The sequence below is a fragment of the Coccomyxa subellipsoidea genome (assembly GCF_000258705.1).
Source record: "Coccomyxa subellipsoidea C-169, whole genome shotgun sequence".
In the NCBI taxonomy this organism is placed as follows: domain Eukaryota; kingdom Viridiplantae; phylum Chlorophyta; class Trebouxiophyceae; family Coccomyxaceae; genus Coccomyxa; species Coccomyxa subellipsoidea.
In genome coordinates, this window is record NW_005178041.1 from 1,526,855 (window position 1) to 1,547,010 (window position 20,156).

Sequence of the window (20,156 nt, forward strand, 5' to 3'; positions counted from 1 at the left end):
CACATTGCCCAAGCTGCCCGAATGAAAGTTATAGTGCCCTTACATCTGAAGGCATCACGAAGTCACAACAGTACTTGTAAGGGGTCCGGACACAGTGCAATGCGAGAACAGCATCATCTTCAGTGCACAGCATGTCAGCCAATGCATTCTCACGCTGCTCATTAAAGCAATCCTCATCTGCATGTTTTGTAATTGTGTGACCGTTTGAAGCTCATCAGAGGCCGTAGGGTCCAGAAGAATGTAAGTCATGCAAGTCCAGAAGAAAGTATCCTGCCTCTCCTACTCATGTTAGCTGGTCAAGCTGGCACCTTAGGGTCTAGCGGATTACAAGTCATTATCATGCTGAAAATCCCTCTTGCCAGCAATTCCTGGTTGCCCAGTGTGGTCTGCCAGTCACTTGGCAAAGCTGGTGGAGCGGCGGGCGGTGCCAATCTCAGTGGCGTTGACCTTTGCAGCGAAGCGCAGGCTGCATAGGGATTCGTTGGCCGCGCTGAGAGTGGGCGCCACGTTGGCGATCATGAGCATTTTGGCGTCCCCGCCCAGGCAGCCCTGCAGAAGCCACGTCAGCTTGCTGTTCCTGTAGGGGATGTGCGCCTCCCTGCTGCCCAGCGCCGCGATCACGTCACCTGCACGCCAGACCATCGCAGCTCAGCATCGAATACATCACAGCAAGAACGCATAATCTGAGTACATCTGACCAGCAGCAGGCTCATTGACACATCACAGAAGCACTGGAATGTGTCAGAGGCCATACTGCAGACAGGTACACTTTACATGTTGTTCGCCATTTCTGGTTCAGCAGTTATTACATCTGCTCTCTTCTTGTCAAGCTTTAGGAAAAGGTGGGACATGGCAGGTGGTCGGCAGGTGGCAGAGGGTGTCTTGAGTGCTGAGGCGCACCCAGGGCGGAGAGGCTTTTGTTGATGGCCTGTGTCTCCTTCAGCCGCTCTCCGCTAGCGCCCGACGTTTTCAGCCGCTCGCTTCCCGCCAGGTCGATCAAGTTCAGCATCCCTGCCGCGCACCACCCTTGCCGTCAGCACACAGTATCCTCTCCTTTCCTGCCAAACAATTATCTGCTGATGCTCAAAGGCAGTCACCCTTCCAGCAAAAAATTTAATAGGACCTATCCTGATGCGCCATGCGTTAGCAAGTTCTGCTTCATGCCCAGGACTTCTGCCCGGTGGCAACAACTTGACTTGCCGACACACTGGTCCAGCTATCTTACGGGGCTCGACAAGGAGGTCAATAAGTTGCCCAGATACGAATTAAGATCAAAATTTGCAGGAGGCCGCAATATGCTGTGCAGCTGTGAAAAACGCTTTCATCTCAGCCCGAGGGGTCCGCACCGTTGAGGCGCTGGCCGGTGGTGGCGTTGGCGCCGCGGATGGAGAGCAGGAAGACCATGTGGGAGCGCGAGGAGCGCTCGTTGGCGGCCGTTGCTCCGACCGCGCGCAGCCGCGCCGCCCGCTCCAGCAGCGCACGCACTGCCTTCGGGTCAGCGCACTCCACCGCCTCCAGGTGCGACACCGCCGTCATCCCCGCGCGCTCGTCGTGCGTCACCGTGTGCTTCTTGCCTAACATCCGCATCAGATCTCAAGTTTCAGAGAAGTCTTTGCGTGCATGCTCCTCCAAAAACTGAGAAAATCCTTTTGCCCTTAGCTTGGAGGGCCAAGATCCTAGGAAACCATGGTCGCTCTTTCAGGCGGGTCTTTGGCACTGCAGGAAAACAGTGACTACTGACTAAGAAGTGAGGGCGCATGTGCCAGACTGCAAAGGGTGAGCACCTGCAGGAGGGCCCTTTCCGAGGAGGTCCTTGTACTCCTCATTGTAGATCTCCAGCATGGAGGCCTGCAGGGAACGCCCCTCTCAGGGTCCAGCATAAACATGGACACCATTTCAGAGACAGTACAGGATGCTACAAGGGTCATTGCATCAGCAGTAGACCGCTTCGCACCTTCATCTCAAATGTCCAGCCCTGGGATGCCTCGAGCGCTCGCGCGGCGGTGAACAGCTGCTCGACCGCCCGGGGAATGAGGCCGGCCTGGTCCGGAGTACCCAGCATGGTGTGTGTCTGCGGCAGAAATCAGGACCGTCAACACAGCAGCAAGGCCACACATGCATGCCAAGAGCTGACGATGTAATTCATGCGTGTTCCGTATTTCTTGGAATCTGCGGCTAGGGGCACACCTTGCCGCTGCCAGTCTGGCCATAGGCGAAGATGCACACCTGGGACAAACCAAGTGTGGAAGGTTAGAAGCAGCATGAGTAAGAGATGTTGTCTGATGACAGGACAGTGCAACGAAGGGGGATGCTGGCATGCACACATACCTTATAGCCGTCCAGAGCGCTTTGCACTAGGAGAGAAATCTCCTCAAACACCTCTTCCTGCAATATGCACAAACATGCTCAGCTGCATGCGTGTGCATGCTCACTGGCGAAAGGATTGCCTCTTTTTGTGAAAACCCAGGGAGGAGAAAGGGGTGCGGACCTGCGAGGCTGTTGGCCCAAACACTTGGTCAAATGTGAAGGTGTTCTTGTTGCCGTTGGAGGCTGTCAGCTCCACGCCAGCTGTCGTGGCATCCCCTGCCAGCCAGCACAGCCAGTACGTGTCTCACCCTCACATTGGGACAAGGCAACAAGTCTGCATCTTTTAATGGGAGGTGCTCAATTGGATGTAAGGAAAAATCTTAGCTAATTCTCACCGGCTGGAGGGAATGCCAGGACCGGCTGCCCACTCTCCAGCTTCTCAACGTCTGAGCTGCCCGGCGCCAGGGGGCGGACACGGCAGAACACTCTGATGTTCCCTTTCAGCGTCTGCACCACCACATGAAATCTCATAATCAACCTGCATCCATTATACAAATCCTCGCTTTTGTATCCCCACTCTGTCCTGCTCAGAGGCACGTCATCTGAACAGCGGCAACCAAGCCCATCCACGCAGAACCCACGAGCATGCAGTGCCCAGAGTCAGGCGCAGCGGGTCTTTCATTGTCGCCTTCCTCTTGCTGTAATGTCAGTGTAACCCGTTGTCGCATCATCGTCACGCTGTCAGGGCATGTGGCATGCGCACCAGGATGGTGTTGTGCAGCTTGCGGCGGGTGGCCTCGCACTCGGAGACGCGCTGCTCGGCGGCCGCGCGCGCGGTTTCGGCCTCGGCCGCGCGTTGCTTGAGTTCCTTGCACTCTGCGCCGCGCGCCGCCACCAGCTGCTCTGCTACTGCCAGTGACTCCTGAGCGATCGCGAGCTGTTCTGCTAGCCCGCGGTTCACCTCCGTCTGCCCACCCAGTGCCACACATCAGCATCTTTTTTCCTCAACAGTTCCACTCGTACAGCAGAATTGAACCTGGACTACAGGCAGATACCATCAAGCTGCTCGCGAACTGCTTGGAGCAGGACCTGGAGGCCTGCGTGCCTTGGGCGGACCTGCTGAAGCACAGCCCCTCTGGTGACTGCTTCTAAAAGTGGGACAGTCACTTGTTGCCTGCTTCCATTCCCATCAATGGCCTTTCTACTGGGGTGAAGCTTGCAGCAAGCAATATGAAAGGGATGTGCATGTGCAAGAACAGGATCTACGGCCCCTGGATCTGCCTCTGCAGTGGTGATTTGGCATTGGGTGACTGTCGAGCGGCTGGCGCTTGAGAGAAGGGAGGGTCCCACCTGAGCGCGGGTGCGGCTCTGCAGGGCGGCATGCTTGGCGCGCTCCGACTCGAGGCCCTGGCCCACATCATCCTTGTACCCCTTCAGCTCCTTCTGGACGCCTTCCAGCGCATCCGCCAGCCCACTCCTCTCAGTCCTCACCTGCACTCGCAAATGTCATTCAATGCATCTCTGACACTGAGAGTACAGCCATTCCTGTCGCCTTCTTCACATATACAGAAGAATGTAACGGACCAAAAGCGGCATAAGCAAAGAGCAGCATGCTGAGATCAAAGTATGAGGCATGGCTCCTCACCTTGTCAAGCTCTGACTGCAAGGTGACTGTCTCAGCAGTGGCGCGCTGAGAGGCGGCCTCGGCGGCAGTGCATGCTGTACGCACAGATGACAGCTGGGTCTCCAGAGCCGCCACTGTGCCTCGCAGCATTGCAATCTCCTCTGAACTCTTGCTCTTCTCCTCCTGCGAAGTAAACATGCAGGGGCTTTCAGAGCATTTAATCAGAGGAGGTCTGCTGGATCCACTGTGATATCGAGCAATTGTGCAGCATGCATCCCTCCTCTCTAAGGCATCAAGATGATTTATCAAGGCCAAAAAGACCGACCTGCAAAACCTTGATCTGCTCTGACGTCGCCTGAGCATCTGTCTGCAGCTTGGCGTTGTACTCCTGCAATTGCGCGCAGTACCGAGTGGAGCTATGGTGCAGCTCGTTGGCATTCGCCACCTGTGCATAGCATCAGTAATTATAGTAAAATTGAGCCAGCATCATGCATCATGAAATTGCGGCCGAGGGCTGCTGCCAGGCAGTCTACCTGTTTCTGCAAGTCTGTTATCTGCTCAAGGGCGCGAGCAGCTCCTTCCTCCAGCTGCTGAATAGTGAGCCTCGCATCCAATTCTGATTTCTGTGCAGACTCTAGCTCACTATTCAATGATTGGATCCTCTCCTCCTGCTGCCTGCATGCCTCCTGCTGTTTTTCCAGAGCGGCCTGCTTGCCACATTATAGAGATTTACAATACCACCGCATCACCATCCACTGGCTCATCACCTCTGAAAAGCGTGCTTACTGTCTTTCATCAATTAACAATTGATGGTGAGAGCATATTAAGAGCGCACCTGAAGGCCTTCAATCCGGGTACAGAGTGCAGCTGCTTTGCTGAGGCTCGCCGTCATGTCATCTGCGCGGCCCCGCACTTCTGCATCATAGGCTGACTGCAGTCCTGAGCGGTCCATCGTCAGTCTCTCACATTCCAAGTGCAGGTGCCAGCCCAAAGCTCGCAGCCTCTTGATGTAGGAGAGTGTAAGTTCCTTGACAGTGGCTGCACTGTCCTTCTTCTTAATGGTGAGCTTGAAATTGAGGCAGTCTTCAACTGTGTCGCCTTCATCTGCGTAATCGTCCCACACAGAATCGGCCTGCACAGGGCACCAACATGCCAGCTTGTTATCGGGCTTCGACACAGACTAGACATTTGCAGAGCTGACACAGCTGACCGAGTCTCACCAGAGAGTGTCCTGAGCCTGCCGCAGGTCGTTTTGTTGGCTGAGCATCCTTGGGCTGTGGACTAGTCATGCCCTTCCGCTTGCGCACGTTGACATCCTGAACGTGACCAGGATCTCAGTTGGATGTTGTTATCCAAGAGCTCTACTCGTGCCTTCTTATTCAGAGCTAAGCATTAAACAGGATGAGCTTTCAGATAAGGCAATGCTTTGAGCAGGAGTGAAGGTCTCTACTCACACTCTCACTGATAGGATGGAGAGGGCCAGCTGCAAGTGGAGGTGGTCTTGGTATCTTTGTTGCTCGCCTATCCATGATACCCAGAACGCTAAACAAGGTTTACTGGATCTTCTGTATTGTGTTGAACTAGGCAGACAGACTTCTTTTTATCAGGCTGTCATTGTTTGCCTGTATCCCAGTAACATCCACATGAGTGTGCTATTCCCTGCTCCCGAGCGCTGCACAACCCTTGAAGCGAACGGAATCTTTTGCAGTCTGCCACTTTGTATTTTGTCGCCCGGTCTCTTGATTCGGAGCAAGATTCATGCAAACAGCTAAACTCGGAGACATTCTTGAGACAGCTGTCAACGGTCAGTTCGTAGTTTACGGCCCGAGGTAAAAACATTGATTTTTCATCTCCCACATCCTCCTGATTTCCATGTCCAAAGCACTATGCACTTCCCCTACAATGTTTCCTCTAACAAGTCCCACCTTCAATCACGAGTGGCAGATATTTCAGGGACTAGTTGGGCTTCACGTCCTCATTTTCCCTGGAGCTGGCCTTTGCGAAGGTCTGGGACACCAGAAGCGGGAAGAGGATTGTTGCGTCCCCGTAGACTTTGACTGGCTGTGCGTCCGCCCTGATCTTGCCCCAGGAAACAGCCTCGTCTGGGCGCGCTCCCGAGTCACTGCCGTCAAACTCCTGGGCAGTGTTCACAAACACGGCAAAGTCTGCCCCATTCTTCATCAGATTGGCGTTGCAGATATGGTGCTTGGCAACTCCTGCATGCACCAACACATCGCATCATCAGCCTGGCATGCCTTGCGCCACATGCAGTTCCCGATGAAATGGTGTGCAGCTTTTTTGACACAAAGAAGCAGAGCTGTGCACCCCGTGCAAGATCAAACACATGAAAGGGCAAAGTGCAGTGCAGGGCAGCACCTCCGCCAAGGATGATCATGCCAGTCTTCCTGGGGGCTGCCTTCAGGGCCTCGTCATTGATGAGGCGGATGTCCTCCACAAGATCAATGACCAGCCCCGGGTTCTTGTAGGTGTGGAAGAACAGCATGTCCCCCAGCGAGCCATCTGTCAGCGCCGGGCAGAAGATGGGGATGTTGTTCTTTTGTGCCCAGTAGCACACCGAGCTCTCATCCTTGATCTCCTTCCCCAGCCTGGCCACCACCTGCACCAACATGCAGATTTCACAAGGAAGGGCAGGCCATCAGGCAATCACCAAGATACAGTACCGTTGTGACAATTACAGGGCATGCACTGCATAGGGAAGCCAGACCTTGGAGGGCGTCCATTTTGTGCCCTGCGACTCCTGCTCCTCCTTCAGAGCGTCCAGGATGGGCATGATCCAGTCCTCAAACGCGCAGTAGTTGCTGTTGGGCACCAGCAGGTTGCCCACACGGTTCAGGCCCCTCTTGCGCAGATCAGCTCCGTTCAGGTGGAAGTCCCCTGTGTATGTCGGCCCCAGGCACTGCACAGCACTTCATCAGTACCTTTTCATGCCCTCCTTTTGTTGGGCCCTAGAAAATTTGATGTGTCATGCTCTGCCTGCTTCAGCTTTAGAATCGCAACAAATACAAATACAGTCAGAATTGTATCATGAAGAGGTTGAGTGGCACACCTTTATGAGGTCCTCCTCAACCCCTCCAGCTGTAGTCACCAGGAGGTCCACCATCTTATGCTGCACCAGATACCTGATGTGTTCCCGCACTCCAGAAGAGATGAGATTCGACGTGAATCCCAGGAATATCTTGGAGCGGACCCCACGCCTCACAGCCGGGTCTGCATATCTTGGATTTTCAGTTGGCCCCACGGGCTCGTCGCTCAGGCGCCAGTATATCTGCAGAAGGACAGACATGGTATGATATGATAGAACAATCTGAGCTGGTGAAAGGTCAGTTCGGTGCTGGAGCAAATAACCACGCACCATGCGGTTGATCTCTGCTACAGCTCGGCCAAATGAGGTAGCCTGGAACCCGGTGCGAAGCAGTGACCCGAGCAGGCCATCCAAGTCACGGCCGCTGTCAAAATCATAACCAGCAACAGTCTCTGCATCCTCTGGCATGCTCTCAGAGGGAGCCAGGACAGCCTGCATAATCATATGCTTGTCAGCCAGCCAGTGCATGATGTAGGCCTGGCACACCAGGTGTACATGTCATGGCACGCAATAACAGAAATCTTTTCCTAAGCTGTTGTCCGGCAGGGAGATTGACCTGGCTGGCCAAATCCAATCCAGTATGGCGCTCCACCATGGCGTCTGCTAGCTAGTGCTCGTTCAAGAATTTGCGGTCCTAGAACCTTCCACTGGCGTCCAAACTGTAGCTTTTAGGTGATCAAGTCTCGAGAGGTTGAAGGATGACGATTGTCTTGATTTAAAGAAGAGCAAACCAAACGCCCTCCTCCAAACAACGCTAGTAAAGCAGACAGTCCGCTATTAGTAGACCGCAATTTCATGCACCCTTTTCAACCAGGTATGACTCAGTATTTTGATGAGCTTTGATAAGGATTCACGCACATTTCCCCCTTGATCTTTCAATCGCAGTCTTCCATCCAAAGCGGGGTCGCCAGCTGCCGTCGACCTGGAAGCTGCCAAGGCTACGGGTATGCATGCTAGTGAAAGTGCTTTTCACGAGAGCCATTCATACCAAACAGAACATTACATCATTCTTCTGCCACTATATCTTTGAGCTGGCACTTTGAAAGCTCTCAACGGCCAATCCAGTGTAAAGTGGTTGTGTTCCATCACCATCAATTATAAATCATTGATGTGAATCTTCGATCATTGAGCCTCGTTTGGTGCTGAGAAAGGTCAAATTTAAGTTTGCAAGTTGTTGATCTGGCGTATTGGATGTTTTTAGAACGAGCAATTCAATGAGGGCGGTCCTCTCCTGTCAGAGGCTCTCTCTGTAAAAGCGGTCGGCATTGGACCTTCTGTACGTGTCAATGTGACACTTGAAGAGATCACATGGGAGCTGTGTAAGCTTACAAAGCCTTCTGAGGCTGCAGCTCAGTCTCAGATGGCAAAATGGCCCCAGACGCATTGCCCATGTATTATCAAAAACGCGTCGTTTACGTGGGCAGAGAGGATGATCTTGAGAAGACTCGCACATCAGCATTAAGAGGTGCGTACTCTGCTGTCATCTGGCGATCATTGCACTGCCTTCCTGAGATAATGTGCTAAGACACCCAGTCTGTTGCAGGTCACCTGGCAGTATCTTGCAACAATGGATCCTTGGCGGTCATACCGAAGCATGAGAATGGTTGTCACATTCTCTGCCTGTCTGCTGCTGGACATGTAGAAGAACACTCGATCTGCAAGCCGTCAGAGCAAACCACACAGCAGCTCTTTGGCCTCTGTTCATGGAGTGAAAATGGGAGGACACTAGCGGTGGCAAATGTTGGACAAATTGTTCTTGCAAACAGGTACATAGATTAAGCTTTTTAATTCCTGTATCAATTTATTGCAGATTATGCAATGTGGAACGGCATGCTGTTTGCACAGGGATGGGATCGAGCAATCTGTGCTGAAGCACTCCCATTGGCAGAAGTCCCGCATCATTAGCATCTTCTTCACAAGCAATGATGCCATGTTGGTCCTTTGCGAGGATGGGAGCCTGTGGGCTGTCAATGCACAGGACAGCAGCACACAGCCAATCTGGCCAGACAGGGTATGATCATGGAACATTGATCTTTGCATTCAAAACCCTTCTCGTGTCATCTCTTCCAAAATACAAATTTAGTCATTTTCATCTGCCCCTCAGGGAGTTGCGGGCATTCCCAGCTGCTCTGCCTATGACCCAGCGACTGGCACGTTCCTCATTGCTGGACGAGGGGCTGGCTCCGAAGCAGAGCCCTTTGTCACTTTGTGGCACCTGGAGAGCGGGACAAGGCCAGCTCTCATGGCTCAGCATGGGCGTCCTGCAAAGCAGCCTTGGATGAGGGCAGCTCAAAAGGGAGGAGAGCTGTGGAGCACATGCATAGAAGGCACCAGCAGATCTGCTCTTGTGGCTGCAGCTGGCCAGCCATTGCATATCTTTACATGGCGGGTGGGCAACCTTGCTCTGTTTTTGCTTGGGTATTTGGCGCTGGTATTTTTCTTTCATCCTGAGGACTGACGGCACTTGCTTGTGGAACAGGAGTCCAGCAATGGCTCCCTCGGGCTGCAGAAGCGGTCATTCCCCGGAGGCAACACGCCAACATGGGCGCAGAGTCCCCGGCAGGCTGTCATATGGAGCAGCTCTCACATGGCAGTCCTGGGCAGCGATGGAACTTTGAACGTGGTTGGCACTGCAACCCTGGATGCCTGCCTCCAAATTCCAGGCTGCGGAGAAGCAGTCATGGCGCCTGCAGGTGCTGGTCACTAGGCCAATGTCTTGCTATTTGATGTTCAATTTAAGACGCATGAAGTTCACGTCCGAACACACGCTCGACAATGCAGGAATAATATCGTGCTGAGCATATAGTACACTTTGATGGTGCAGGTTCAGGTGCAGGGACTGGGTCAGCCGGTGCAAACGTCTTCATGCTGTCCGAGAGCGGCGGTGATTCTGCCACAGACAGCAGCGGGGGCTGGCAAGTGGAGGCGATTGTTGAGAGGACTGCTGCAGAGCATTTGGAGGAACTTGTCTCAGCACAGGACTGGCCTGCAGCCTTTGATCTGACGCGACAGCACGGCCTTTCCGCTGACCCTGTGCACAAGTGCGCCCCGCACGAAGTCAATTTTCCTGGTCAATCTTCCAGATCGTAGCCAGCTTGAAATATGATTGCTTTTCGTGGGCAGAAGCTCAAAATTGGTGTTCTTGCAGGGCCCGCTTCCTTAGTAGAGACCTGAATAGGGAAAGTATTCTGGAGAATCTGGACCCTTTGCTGGACCGTTCATGGGCTGCAGAGCAGGGCACATCCCGGCTTGCAGTAGCCAGCGCGGCGCAGGCAGAGGCGTTGGAGTACAGCCTGGCAGAGACAGACAGGTGGGGCAGGCTGCCTGAGCAGAGAGACAGCGGAGGGGAGCCCAGCACCAGCTATGCTGACAGCAGCGGCCCACCTTACCCTCAGGGCCACCCCTGGTGGCGGCGCCAAAGGCTGCTCGTTCTGCAGCACATCGAGCGCTTGAGCACATTTCTTGACCTGCAAGGAGGGTGAGGCGACTCATGGATTTCTTCTGGATTCTCCTTATGTCCAGCGCTGGAATTAAAGGATTGATTGCAGGCTCCTTTGTCTCGAAAAGGCATGAGGAACACAATGTGTGCTGCAGGGTGTTTGATCCTGCTGGGTATGCGGACTTTCGAGACAGCAGTCTCAAGGAGGCTGCGATGGCGTTTGCTTCCAGTGGGTCTGCGGCCGCAGTCAGGAAGCTGCTCCAGCGCCATCCCTTCACCCTCATGCCACACGTCCTGGACATCTTGAGCTGCTTCCCTGAGACGCTGCCGCCAAAGCTCTACATTGACATTCTTCCCAAGGCATGCTCCTGACCAATACCATGTGTCTCAGATCAGCCTGCTTCTTCTCGCAAAATGAATGTTTCTCCAGAATGACTAATGCCGCTGACGGCAGATATATCGACAAACTCTTGAGTCGCTTGAAACCCAAACAAGTTTTTTGGGTGCAGGCGGCCAGAGAGGGCGGACTGGAGCCTCCCCAATTGCCAAGGGAGGCAGACTGGGTGGAGAGCGGGGAGATGTGCCGGGAGTTGCAAGAGTCCGGGGAGTACGGCATGCTCATATCCACAGAGCATATGGCCCGCATCTTCATCGGCTGGCGACCTCCTGCACCGCATCAGGCATGCTTCACTGGCACACACGTTAGCACTGGCCACTGATGAGCACTTTTCTGCTGAAGACACAGAGTAAAGAAAGTGCTGGTAGTGCAAATGACTTGGGGACGTTGCTTGCGTGCCAGGTGGTGCAATGGTTTGCTCAGAGGGCTCTGGAGGTGGACGCTCGCAGCGGGCAGCTCATCTTGGCTGGGGCTGTGCTGCGGCTGTGCTGCAGGACTGACGGCTCGCAGGGCGTCAAGGACATGCAGGAGGCCGTCAACAGCCTGCGGGAGATTGCCCAGCCAGGTCAGCATCCTCACTGCTGCCTTCATTGACCATGCAAGGCTATTCTCCTGATGCACATATCAGATTTCAACATCACTTTTAGAAATCCATCGCTCCATGAACCTTCCTGCATGCACTGCAGCCAACGAGAGGACGCCTGCCATGCGAACGTTACAAGATGCATCTGCAGATCCTGAGGGGTGCCTGGGGGATGCGGCAGGGGAGGCAGGTGGGAACGATTGGGCCATAGGGCTGGACGCGTGGGCGTCGCTGGACATGTCGCAGCGGCTGCAGCTGCTGGCAACAGGGGACTCGCCCATGGAGCAGCAGCGCGCGCAGCTGGCCAAGCTGGTGGAACGCGTGCCGGCCGCACAGCGCCAGCAGCTGCTCATTGACCTGCTCGAGCAAGTGGCTCCGCTCAGGCTGCAGTGGTGCGCGGACTTCCTGCGGCAGGAAGCCCAACATGCACAGGTGATAGGCCGCTTTCTCAATCATCCCCAGCATGTCAGCCAGCAACATGTGAATGGCTACATGCCTCTTCCGCATGTCTCTTCTGCCTGTCTGTTCTGCATACTGCTCTGCATGTCTGCAATTCCGTCCAATCTTGGGAGTGGTCTGTGCTGTACAGGTGTTTGAGAGCAGTGGCGGCGTCGCCCAGGCTGCCTGTTCTGCCGCGTACGCGTGCCAGGAGGATGCGGATTGGGACCTGGTGCAAGCCATGCTGGCAGCTGCAGGCTCGGCCACAGGCAGAAAGAATGTTGCTGAGGAGTCCCAGGGGTGGGATGACTGGCAGGATCTGGAGGATACCTCTGCACCAGACAATTCACAGCACAAAGAGGAGCTTGAAAAGGTGTGCCAGTCTTGATACAGCACTGCTTGTACCTGAGTCGAAGTGAATGGGATGCAACCACATCAGTTGGGTCATGTCAAGGGTGGGGCTTCGATGATGCAATCATTCAGGTTGTGTGGGATTGGGGGCAGGCTCTGTCGTTGGTTGGCGCCGCTAAGCTGCTTAAGGATCTGGGCTGCCCCATGACTCTCTCGCAGCTGCGAGACTGCGACGGTGCAGCACAGAGCCGTGTCACGCAAACGCTGCTGGCTCGACTGTCACGCTCACAGCCGCCCCCGACAGACCAGCGGTGAGTGTCACAACTGCTGTCATTGCATGCAATAAACACACCTAAAATCTCTTCCTTATGCATGCTGCAATTTGCATGACAGGGTACAGGATTCATCACCTCCTGCATGATGTACTTTGCTCTTCTTGTACTGACAGGAGGGATCCATTGCACAGGTGGACAGAGAAGTGGCGCCAGCTGCGGGACCTTCGGCAGGGGGCGTTCTCACAGCTACCGGCAGAGGATCTGCTGGCGGACTTCTGCGACGCGCTGCTGCGCTGCGCCAAGTGGCGGCTGGCGCAGAAGTACCTGGCCGGCACGGCGTCTGTGCCGCTGGACGCAGGCAGGGCCGAGACTCTGGTGCTGGCCTGCGCCAAGGAATACTTCTTCTCCGCCAACTCCCTACAATCCCCCGAAGTCTCCCAGGTTGGGTCTCACGTCATCCCAGCTGCAATGACAGTTCTTTGGCATCTTCTGCTTCTGCACCAGGCTGATACGTCAAACTTGCGCGGTATACTGTAATGGATATATTGTCCTCTTCTGCACTTTGCGTAGAGCAGTTAATGGGAAAAGGTAGATTGCTGGGCTGCTTGCAAGCAGGCGCTGGCGTGCCTGGACGTGCTGCCCAGCAGTGTGGCGGCCGCAGCGGAGCGCAGTTTCATCAAGGGCGTGCTGCGCCTGCAGGACTTCGGCGTCCAGATCCCTCCCCTGCAGGCCTGCCAGGTGCGCGCAGCCCCACCCTATTCCTTTGCTTGACACATGTCAAGGTCTTGCATTTGATTCGGTTTATGACAGATTCTGACAACATTTGAACCAAACAAAGATCTAGGAAAACTTTAAAGTGCTTTTTGCCTCGCTGCTGCGCGCATACCTCACGCTGCCAGAAGACCGTAAGGGTGGAACTGTATCTAATTGCAAAGCAAGGGACTGGGATTGTCTTATTGCGTGCCGTTCGGAAGACCTGTCCTCTGACACCGTGCGTGCCTGGGCTGAGGGCAGGTGAAGGATCGCATGGAGCTGCTGCAGATGGCGCTGGATGCGCGGCCGGACGCGCACGCGGACGGCGGCCGGCTGGCGCTGCTGGCGGAGCTGCTGGGCGTGGCCGAGCACCACAGCGACCTGCAGCTGCGCCGGGCGCGCGCCGCCCTCGCCGCCGGCGACGTGGCCGCTGCCCGCGAGCACGTGTCCGACCTGGCCGCCCAGGGCTATGTGCTCGCCTGGGAGGTGGCTGCGCAGGCACGTCTCGCTCCTTGCAAGTCCCTTGACAGTCCTGGATAAATCGCAGGCTTCTAGGGCTGTCAGATGTTTTGAAGGGCTGCCTAAAGAAGGTGTAGATACTGGGGCAGCTCATTTGCTCTCGCTCGCAAGAGGGACAAGCAAGTGACTGAAACTTCGGTAGGCTTTCTCTTGCTGGTATCTGATGCATCAGAGACAGGGTCTGAGCACGCACTCTACCATGTCCGCAGGTCATCGCGCTGCAGGAGTCTCAAGGCAGGGAGAATGATGGCGACGAGATGCAGACTCTGCTAGCCTTTTGTCTGGCGCACTGTCCTGCTGATCAGGTATTCATGCCTACAAATATGATCATTTTGCGACATGTTATACCCATTCCCCCACCAACCTCCACAGTAAATCCTGGGCATGTCTTCACTGCCTTTGTGGCTGCAAGCAGGTCCAAGCACACATGGCCAGGTGGAAGCGCTTGAGGCATCTTGCAACGCCGTCATCGTTGGAGGATGTCAAGGCACTTCTGCAGAGGACTGCGGCAAGCGTTGGCAGGACAAACAGTCTCCTTCCCGGTGAGGAACACTGACTTGCGCCCCTGCATTTTCAATGATTTATACAGACTCTTATATCTCTTTGTATTTGCGTCGTAGCAGCAGCTGAGGTGGGTGTGGTTGCCAAACAGATGTGGGCGATGCAGCGCTAGCGCTGTCCTGCATGCTTGCTCTGGAGAGCAGCAAGGACGTGGATGACAGTGCGCTCCTGGAGGGCCTCTCCTTTGCTGCCTCTCGCAGCGTGTTGCTGCTGCGTATGTTTGCCAGCTCCCTGCAGGTGTAATGCAGCCCCCACCACAGTCAACATGAATACAGGATGCTGATGTTCAATATTAAATGAGATCACCAAAGTGTGGTCGGCTGTTTGATGCTCCTGCAAGAACGTTCCCCCACTCAGTGCAGCGGTGTGATTGCGGCATTTCTGGCTTGCGCAGGCTCTCTCACCGGAGACTCTCCCGCTGGATGACATCAGCGGCGCCGTCACGGCTGCCCAGGAGCGGCTGCAGCGCGACCCCTGGGAGGCGTGCCACCTCAGCGCCGCGCTGGACCCGGGCCAGATCAGCGCTCGCTCCCGCGCAGCGCGGCAGCGTGCTCTGAAGGCGCGGTCCCGGCTGACGGCGGCCGCTGACGAGCGCGCGCTCCGTTCCCTGCTGCCCCCCTCTGCTGTGCCATTGTTCACATCAGGCGCCTCTTCCTCGGAGGCCGCCGATCTGCGGCAGGCTGCCCTGTTGCAGGCACGCCCTGCTGCCTGCCTGTCACTTCAGAACCTGCCTATTCTTTGCGAAAATCCCTCAACTGCAGGAAGTGGATCGCTGAAGCATGCCTCCATGTGCTGCATGTGTCGAGCGGAGTCCACGCTGCAGAGTGTGTTTATACTGCTTCCAACATTCTATGTGCTCGATGGAGCAGGTGGTGAGTGCTGCGGCTGCAGAGGGCCCTGGCGCGGCGGCCAAACAACGGCTGCAGCAGGCGCTCATGCTTGCAGAGCGGTACAGGCTGAGCTTATGGGCACTGCAGATGCGCTACACTGAGACCCTGCTGCTGAGGACACATCTAGACAGAGACGTCAGCGAAGCTATTGAGGCAAGTGATACCCTTTCAGCAGCGGAGATTTGATGCAGTTGAGCTGCTAATGTCATGCTGATGTGACGTATCTTTCAATAAATCTCCCTTCGCCTTCGCGATGCAGCCAAACCTAAATGGGCGCAAGCAGGAATTATGTGCCATTTCACACATGCCCAAAACTAAATTTACACATTACTTTGCGGGTGGCCTTGTCGTGCCGTGACGCCGTATGCTGTGGTTTGGATGCTGCAGAAAGTGAAGGAGGATTTACTGAAAGAGCCGCGCGAAGCTATCATTTCCCTTGCAAGACGCGTGTGGCCACAACTGGGCCCAACCACTCACGGGCAGCTGTCACTGCTCCTGTCTCTCTTGCAGGAGTGCCTTGATGCACTGGTGAGTCCACTCTTTGCAATTCATGATGGTTATGTCATGCTTGTATCTAACATTTGCCTGATGAGACAGCTGTTGATTTTCCAACACAGCATGTTGCTGATCGTTTGCAGGACGGCAGCCAGGCGGCCAACCAGCACTTGCCAGCAGCAAAGGAGTTTCTGCAGCGGTGCAGCCGGGTAGTGCCGGCCATGAATGCCAAGCTCTTCCTTGGCCCGCTGCTCGCCGCCGCAGTCACGGTCGCCCACAGCTCTTTGAGCCCGCAGATCATTGCCACAGTGCTGGATGGGTCCTGTATGGGAGAGCGCAATGGCGAGTCACTCCCCAAAGATACAGGTCAGGAGCGGCAGAGAGGAGCAGAGAAGCCCCCGCTCAAGCGCATGCTGTTTGCTGCCGACGAGACGCAGGCAGACAGCAGCCAGCTTCTGCAGAGATGGCAGAGATGTGCCCTGGATGAGATATGCGCACGCGTCACGCCCTCAAACGCAGCCAAAATGGCCGCCCTCATCCGCAGCCTGCCTGACCTGTCAGCACTGCTGAGGCAGGCGCTGCCCGCGCAGCCGCCACAGCAGGACACTGCACACTGGCCGGGCTTGGGCCATAGCACCGTGCTGCTGGCCCTGCTGTGCAAGGAGATGTCAGCCCAGCCGCAGGGGCGCACAGAGGACCAAAGGCCAGAGTCGTCAGATCTGGCGCAGGCGTACAAGGCGGGCAGGAAATATCTGAAGCAGCTGGAGGCCGGCCACCTGGCGGCGTTCCTGCGCTTTCTGCTTCTGCGCAGCCGGCCGCCCTTGCCGTCAGGCGCTCTGCCCGCGGAGCCGGCACAGCTGCCCGGGCCGCTGCGGCTGCACGTCGTGCAGGACGGCATCACCCTGCTGAAGGCGATTGTGGCCTCTGCGGAGAAGGACGAGCCCCTTGATGCCGGTCATCCTGCAAAGGTATGCATGCTTGACTCCAGACGATCTCCGGCAAATCCCAAAAGAACATGAATGACATGTTTTCTGCTCGCCTTAATTACACGAGGAAATTTAGAGGCAAAAGGGCTATGGAACAAAGAAGCTACGTTAAAGCTGCAAAAGAAGGGAGAAATTTGAAGAAATGGTTCTGCAGGTGGAGATGGGGGGTATCAGGGCACTGCTGGAAGAGCTGCGGCGGGAGGCCGGGGCGCTGAGCTTGATGGCCCACCTACGCGAGCAGGCCGGCTTGACCGAGTCGCAGCTCCAAGTGTTACAGCTCCGGCTGGGGCAGGGCACAGCCACCAACGTCAGCACCTCTGAAGGCCCAGACAAGCAGGCAGCGCTGCCCGGAGCCCTCACAGACCTGGCACTGGCGGGCTGCAAAGCTGCAAAGCTGCTGCGCGTGGCCCACGCAGTTCTGCACAAGCCGGGCAGCTCGGCGCCTGATACAGTGCAGGAGGAGGCAGCTCGGTGGCAGCAGAGCAGGGACCTTGTCAGGGCAGCGGTGGTGGGTGTGGTGCAGAGCGGCTTGGCTGATCTAAAGCATGATGGCGCCGATGCGCAGCCGTCAGCACAGGTGCTCAGAGCGGTTGAGGGCGCTGTTGGGTGCCTGGATACGGCGATCGGCTCGGATGTGATGCGGGGGGAGGGAGATGCAGCAGAGTGGCTGCAGGGCGTGAGGCAGGAGGTCTGGCAGCAGCTGCTGGGCTTTGTGCTGGAAACAGCTCAGGCCGACAGCGCTGCCCTGGGACCCGTGCTGGGCCTTGTCGGCGCCATTGCTCCTGACGCCACAGGCTCCTCCCGGTAAAGATCTCCTGGATAACGGCTTACCACACAGCTTGATTGGCTTGTTCCTTGATTACCTGTGGAGTGACCGGCAAAGCAGGTGAGGCTGATTTGACGTGCTCTGAGCAGGTGGCAAGGATGGCGGCCAGAAGGCGACAGCAGCGCTCAGCTGGGCCACCTATTACTGCTCAGCCGCACACAGGCCTGCCTGGCAGCTGACTTCCCAGGCGTCAGCATCAGAGCGGTCGATGTCACGAGTTTGCAGGCTGCTGAGGAGCTGTTCACGCGCTTGCTCGGCAGTGCACAATCCCAGCTACAGCTGCTCAGCCTCATGAAGCTGCTGGGCCAAGTGTGGAACAGTGGGAGTGCCTTCTCTGCCGAGGATCAGGTGAATAGCTGACAGTGCAGATTCTGAGCTGATCACCCTGCATTGCAAAAGAGTCTCTTTGGTCTGTCTATTCACACCCTAGCAAAACACAACACCTGCTGGAGACAGATTTTTGGCTGCGCAGGCTGGTCCTGCCCTTCAGCAAAGGGACGTCATTATGCAAGACGCGTCAGAGAATGGCAACGTGCACCACCGGCAAGACAATCACAATGCTGATGTGGTCTCACTCAACAAGAGTTCAGCACCGGAGATGGCAGCTGATGGAGAAGGCTGGGAGGGGGCTGATGACTTGGACGTGGCTCTGGAAACCGTCAGCGACTCTGCAGCAGGGGCACACAATGCAGCGTTGACAGGGGAGGCTCCTGCACTGGCAGTAGACAATGGGTGGGAGGTGGAGGACCCTCTAGATCTGGAGCCTGACAGCGTGAAAGGACTTTCAGAAACCAAGCAGAGCTGCAAGGTTGGAACCAAGGAGCTTCCCATTGAGTCCTTGGAGCAGGCGGAGGCAGTGCTGCTGCACGGGTGCTGGGCCGCTCTGCTGGCGTGCATGCTGCAGGATGGCAGCCCAGCCCTTGTGGCGAGTGTGCTGCGCACTGTGGAGGATGCCGCCACACGGATGCCATTCCTGATCACCCTCGCAGAGGCGCACGCCCTCACAGAGGCTGCAGATTCTGCTGGTAAACATGCTTGGATAACTTCTGACTCACGAAACATTTTCCCCATTTTCAATGACTCTGTCATGCGGATGCCTGTGTCAAAGTTTTTGAGGATCACTGATTGACTTGTGCAGGGACTGACGTGGCTGTCACCCTGGGCCTTCTGCTGCCTTACCCAGTGGTGCAGGCTGCGGCCGAGGCGCGGTTGCACACTTCGGGGCACCTTTCTGAGGCTCCAGATGAGAGCCTCATAGCCGTGTTGCTGTCACGGAGGCTCTGGCCAAGCCTGGCACAGACCCCTGCCTATCCGCGCCTTACTCAAGCTCTCCTGACGCGCCAAACGCACATGACAGGTACATCTCCGCCAACTTACTCCCACCGGTGCTCAGCGCGGTGGCGGTGGGTGTTCCTTTTGCACGAGTTCATGTGGCCACTCGGCTGTGAGTGAGGATGCATCTTCGACAGCAAGCGGAGATGAATGTTTGCAATGCCACATCAATCAAAGCAGTTGACCAGAGGTCAGGGATGCCAAACGCCACAAGTGCTTGGTTCACGGGCGCAGGGGAGGCAGCAGCGGCCAATATCAAGGCGTCGTCAGCTGCGGCGTCGTTGGCAGAGAGCGGGCAGCACGCAGCGGCCGCGGCCATCGCAGCGACCCACCTGGGGATCCACCCTGCGCTGTCCACCCTGGGCGGCGGCCTCTCCATGCTCGGTCCCTACCTGCGCGGAGCTGCACGCGCAAGGGAAGCGGCTGCATCTTCACATGTTTACACTGATGACAGCGGAGATGTGAGCGTTCCGCAGGCCATTGAGCAAGTGTGGGGCATGCTGTCCGGCCAGTGCGAGCGCGCTCTGTCTCGCCTGCGGCAAGATGCTCCTTAATTCAGGGAGGCCATATGGCTTTTGGGCAGCATCGCAAAAGGATTACAAATAAGAATGGATCAGGCAACGTTGCAAATTCGTGGCAGCGGCCTGAGGACTGATGTCCGTTGTAATTACATTTGAAATGCATGCTGGTGATGGAGCAAAATTGCAGTGCGCACATGCATGCATGCCTCTGTAGAGCTCTATAGACTATACAAATCAGTATGAAATAATTGCAATCTTATTCTCAGTTTTAACATGACCATCTGCAGGCCTTTCGTTGGTGACACCATTGTCACCAAATCAATACCGTTGGTCTCATTTGTTCAACCTCAACACATTGCTCCCAAACGCATCCTTCAGCACTCAAGATCTCGAGATGTCTACTTAGGGAACCTGCCGTGAAGATGCGTCTCATGACGTTATCACAGGACGATCAGGTGCAAAGTTGAATGGTGAGAATCATGTCAAATGAATGCACACGTGCCGGCTCTCAAGAGATATCTAAGCTCACAGACTCCCCATTGCTGCACAGAGTTGCCCATGACCTGGGATGCCCCTGCCTCCTCTGGGCCCTCCACTCTCTCACAACATTCGCTCATTACTCCCTCACGCACTTCATTCGTTATGCCAACACATGGACGACGCACTTGCAGAATTTAAGCAGAGTGTGTCCTGCGCCTGTGAAAGGCTTGCTAAGCCCTGCCTAGGCTGGAATCACGATGTGATCACGATGCAGAG

The 20,156-nt window shown here is 55.8% G+C and overlaps 3 protein-coding genes across 3 annotated transcripts; 1 reads left to right on the top strand and 2 right to left on the bottom strand.

Annotated features, from left to right (window-relative positions):
- Positions 1–393: 393 nt before the first annotated feature.
- On the bottom strand, positions 394–2,838 carry COCSUDRAFT_35111 (kinesin-domain-containing protein; the record flags this gene model as incomplete). Its single annotated transcript, XM_005651006.1, has 9 exons — positions 394–626; positions 901–1,011; positions 1,347–1,574; positions 1,785–1,848; positions 1,955–2,071; positions 2,188–2,226; positions 2,329–2,385; positions 2,489–2,583; positions 2,703–2,838. The coding sequence occupies 9 exons, from the start codon at positions 2,836–2,838 to the stop codon at positions 394–396; spliced, it is 1,080 nt and encodes a 359-aa protein (XP_005651063.1).
- A 3,049-nt stretch (positions 2,839–5,887) lies between these two features.
- Positions 5,888–7,478, bottom strand: COCSUDRAFT_11840 (Deoxyhypusine synthase; the record flags this gene model as incomplete). Its single annotated transcript, XM_005651007.1, has 5 exons — positions 5,888–6,147; positions 6,308–6,548; positions 6,657–6,848; positions 6,999–7,217; positions 7,305–7,478. The coding sequence occupies 5 exons, from the start codon at positions 7,476–7,478 to the stop codon at positions 5,888–5,890; spliced, it is 1,086 nt and encodes a 361-aa protein (XP_005651064.1).
- Positions 7,479–8,964: 1,486 nt separating this feature from the next.
- COCSUDRAFT_64531 (hypothetical protein) lies at positions 8,965–19,433 on the top strand (the record flags this gene model as incomplete). The annotated part of the gene is made up of 25 exons (XM_005651008.1): positions 8,965–9,045; positions 9,514–9,727; positions 9,859–10,075; positions 10,183–10,512; positions 10,629–10,764; positions 10,983–11,174; positions 11,273–11,435; positions 11,635–11,885; positions 12,043–12,264; positions 12,396–12,553; positions 12,709–12,958; positions 13,133–13,255; positions 13,532–13,756; positions 13,999–14,094; positions 14,205–14,331; positions 14,442–14,587; positions 14,745–14,975; positions 15,220–15,375; positions 15,628–15,768; positions 15,879–16,703; positions 16,876–17,525; positions 17,637–17,895; positions 18,020–18,572; positions 18,686–18,904; positions 19,114–19,433. The coding sequence occupies 25 exons, from the start codon at positions 8,965–8,967 to the stop codon at positions 19,431–19,433; spliced, it is 6,285 nt and encodes a 2,094-aa protein (XP_005651065.1).
- Between the last annotated feature and the right edge of the window lie 723 nt (positions 19,434–20,156).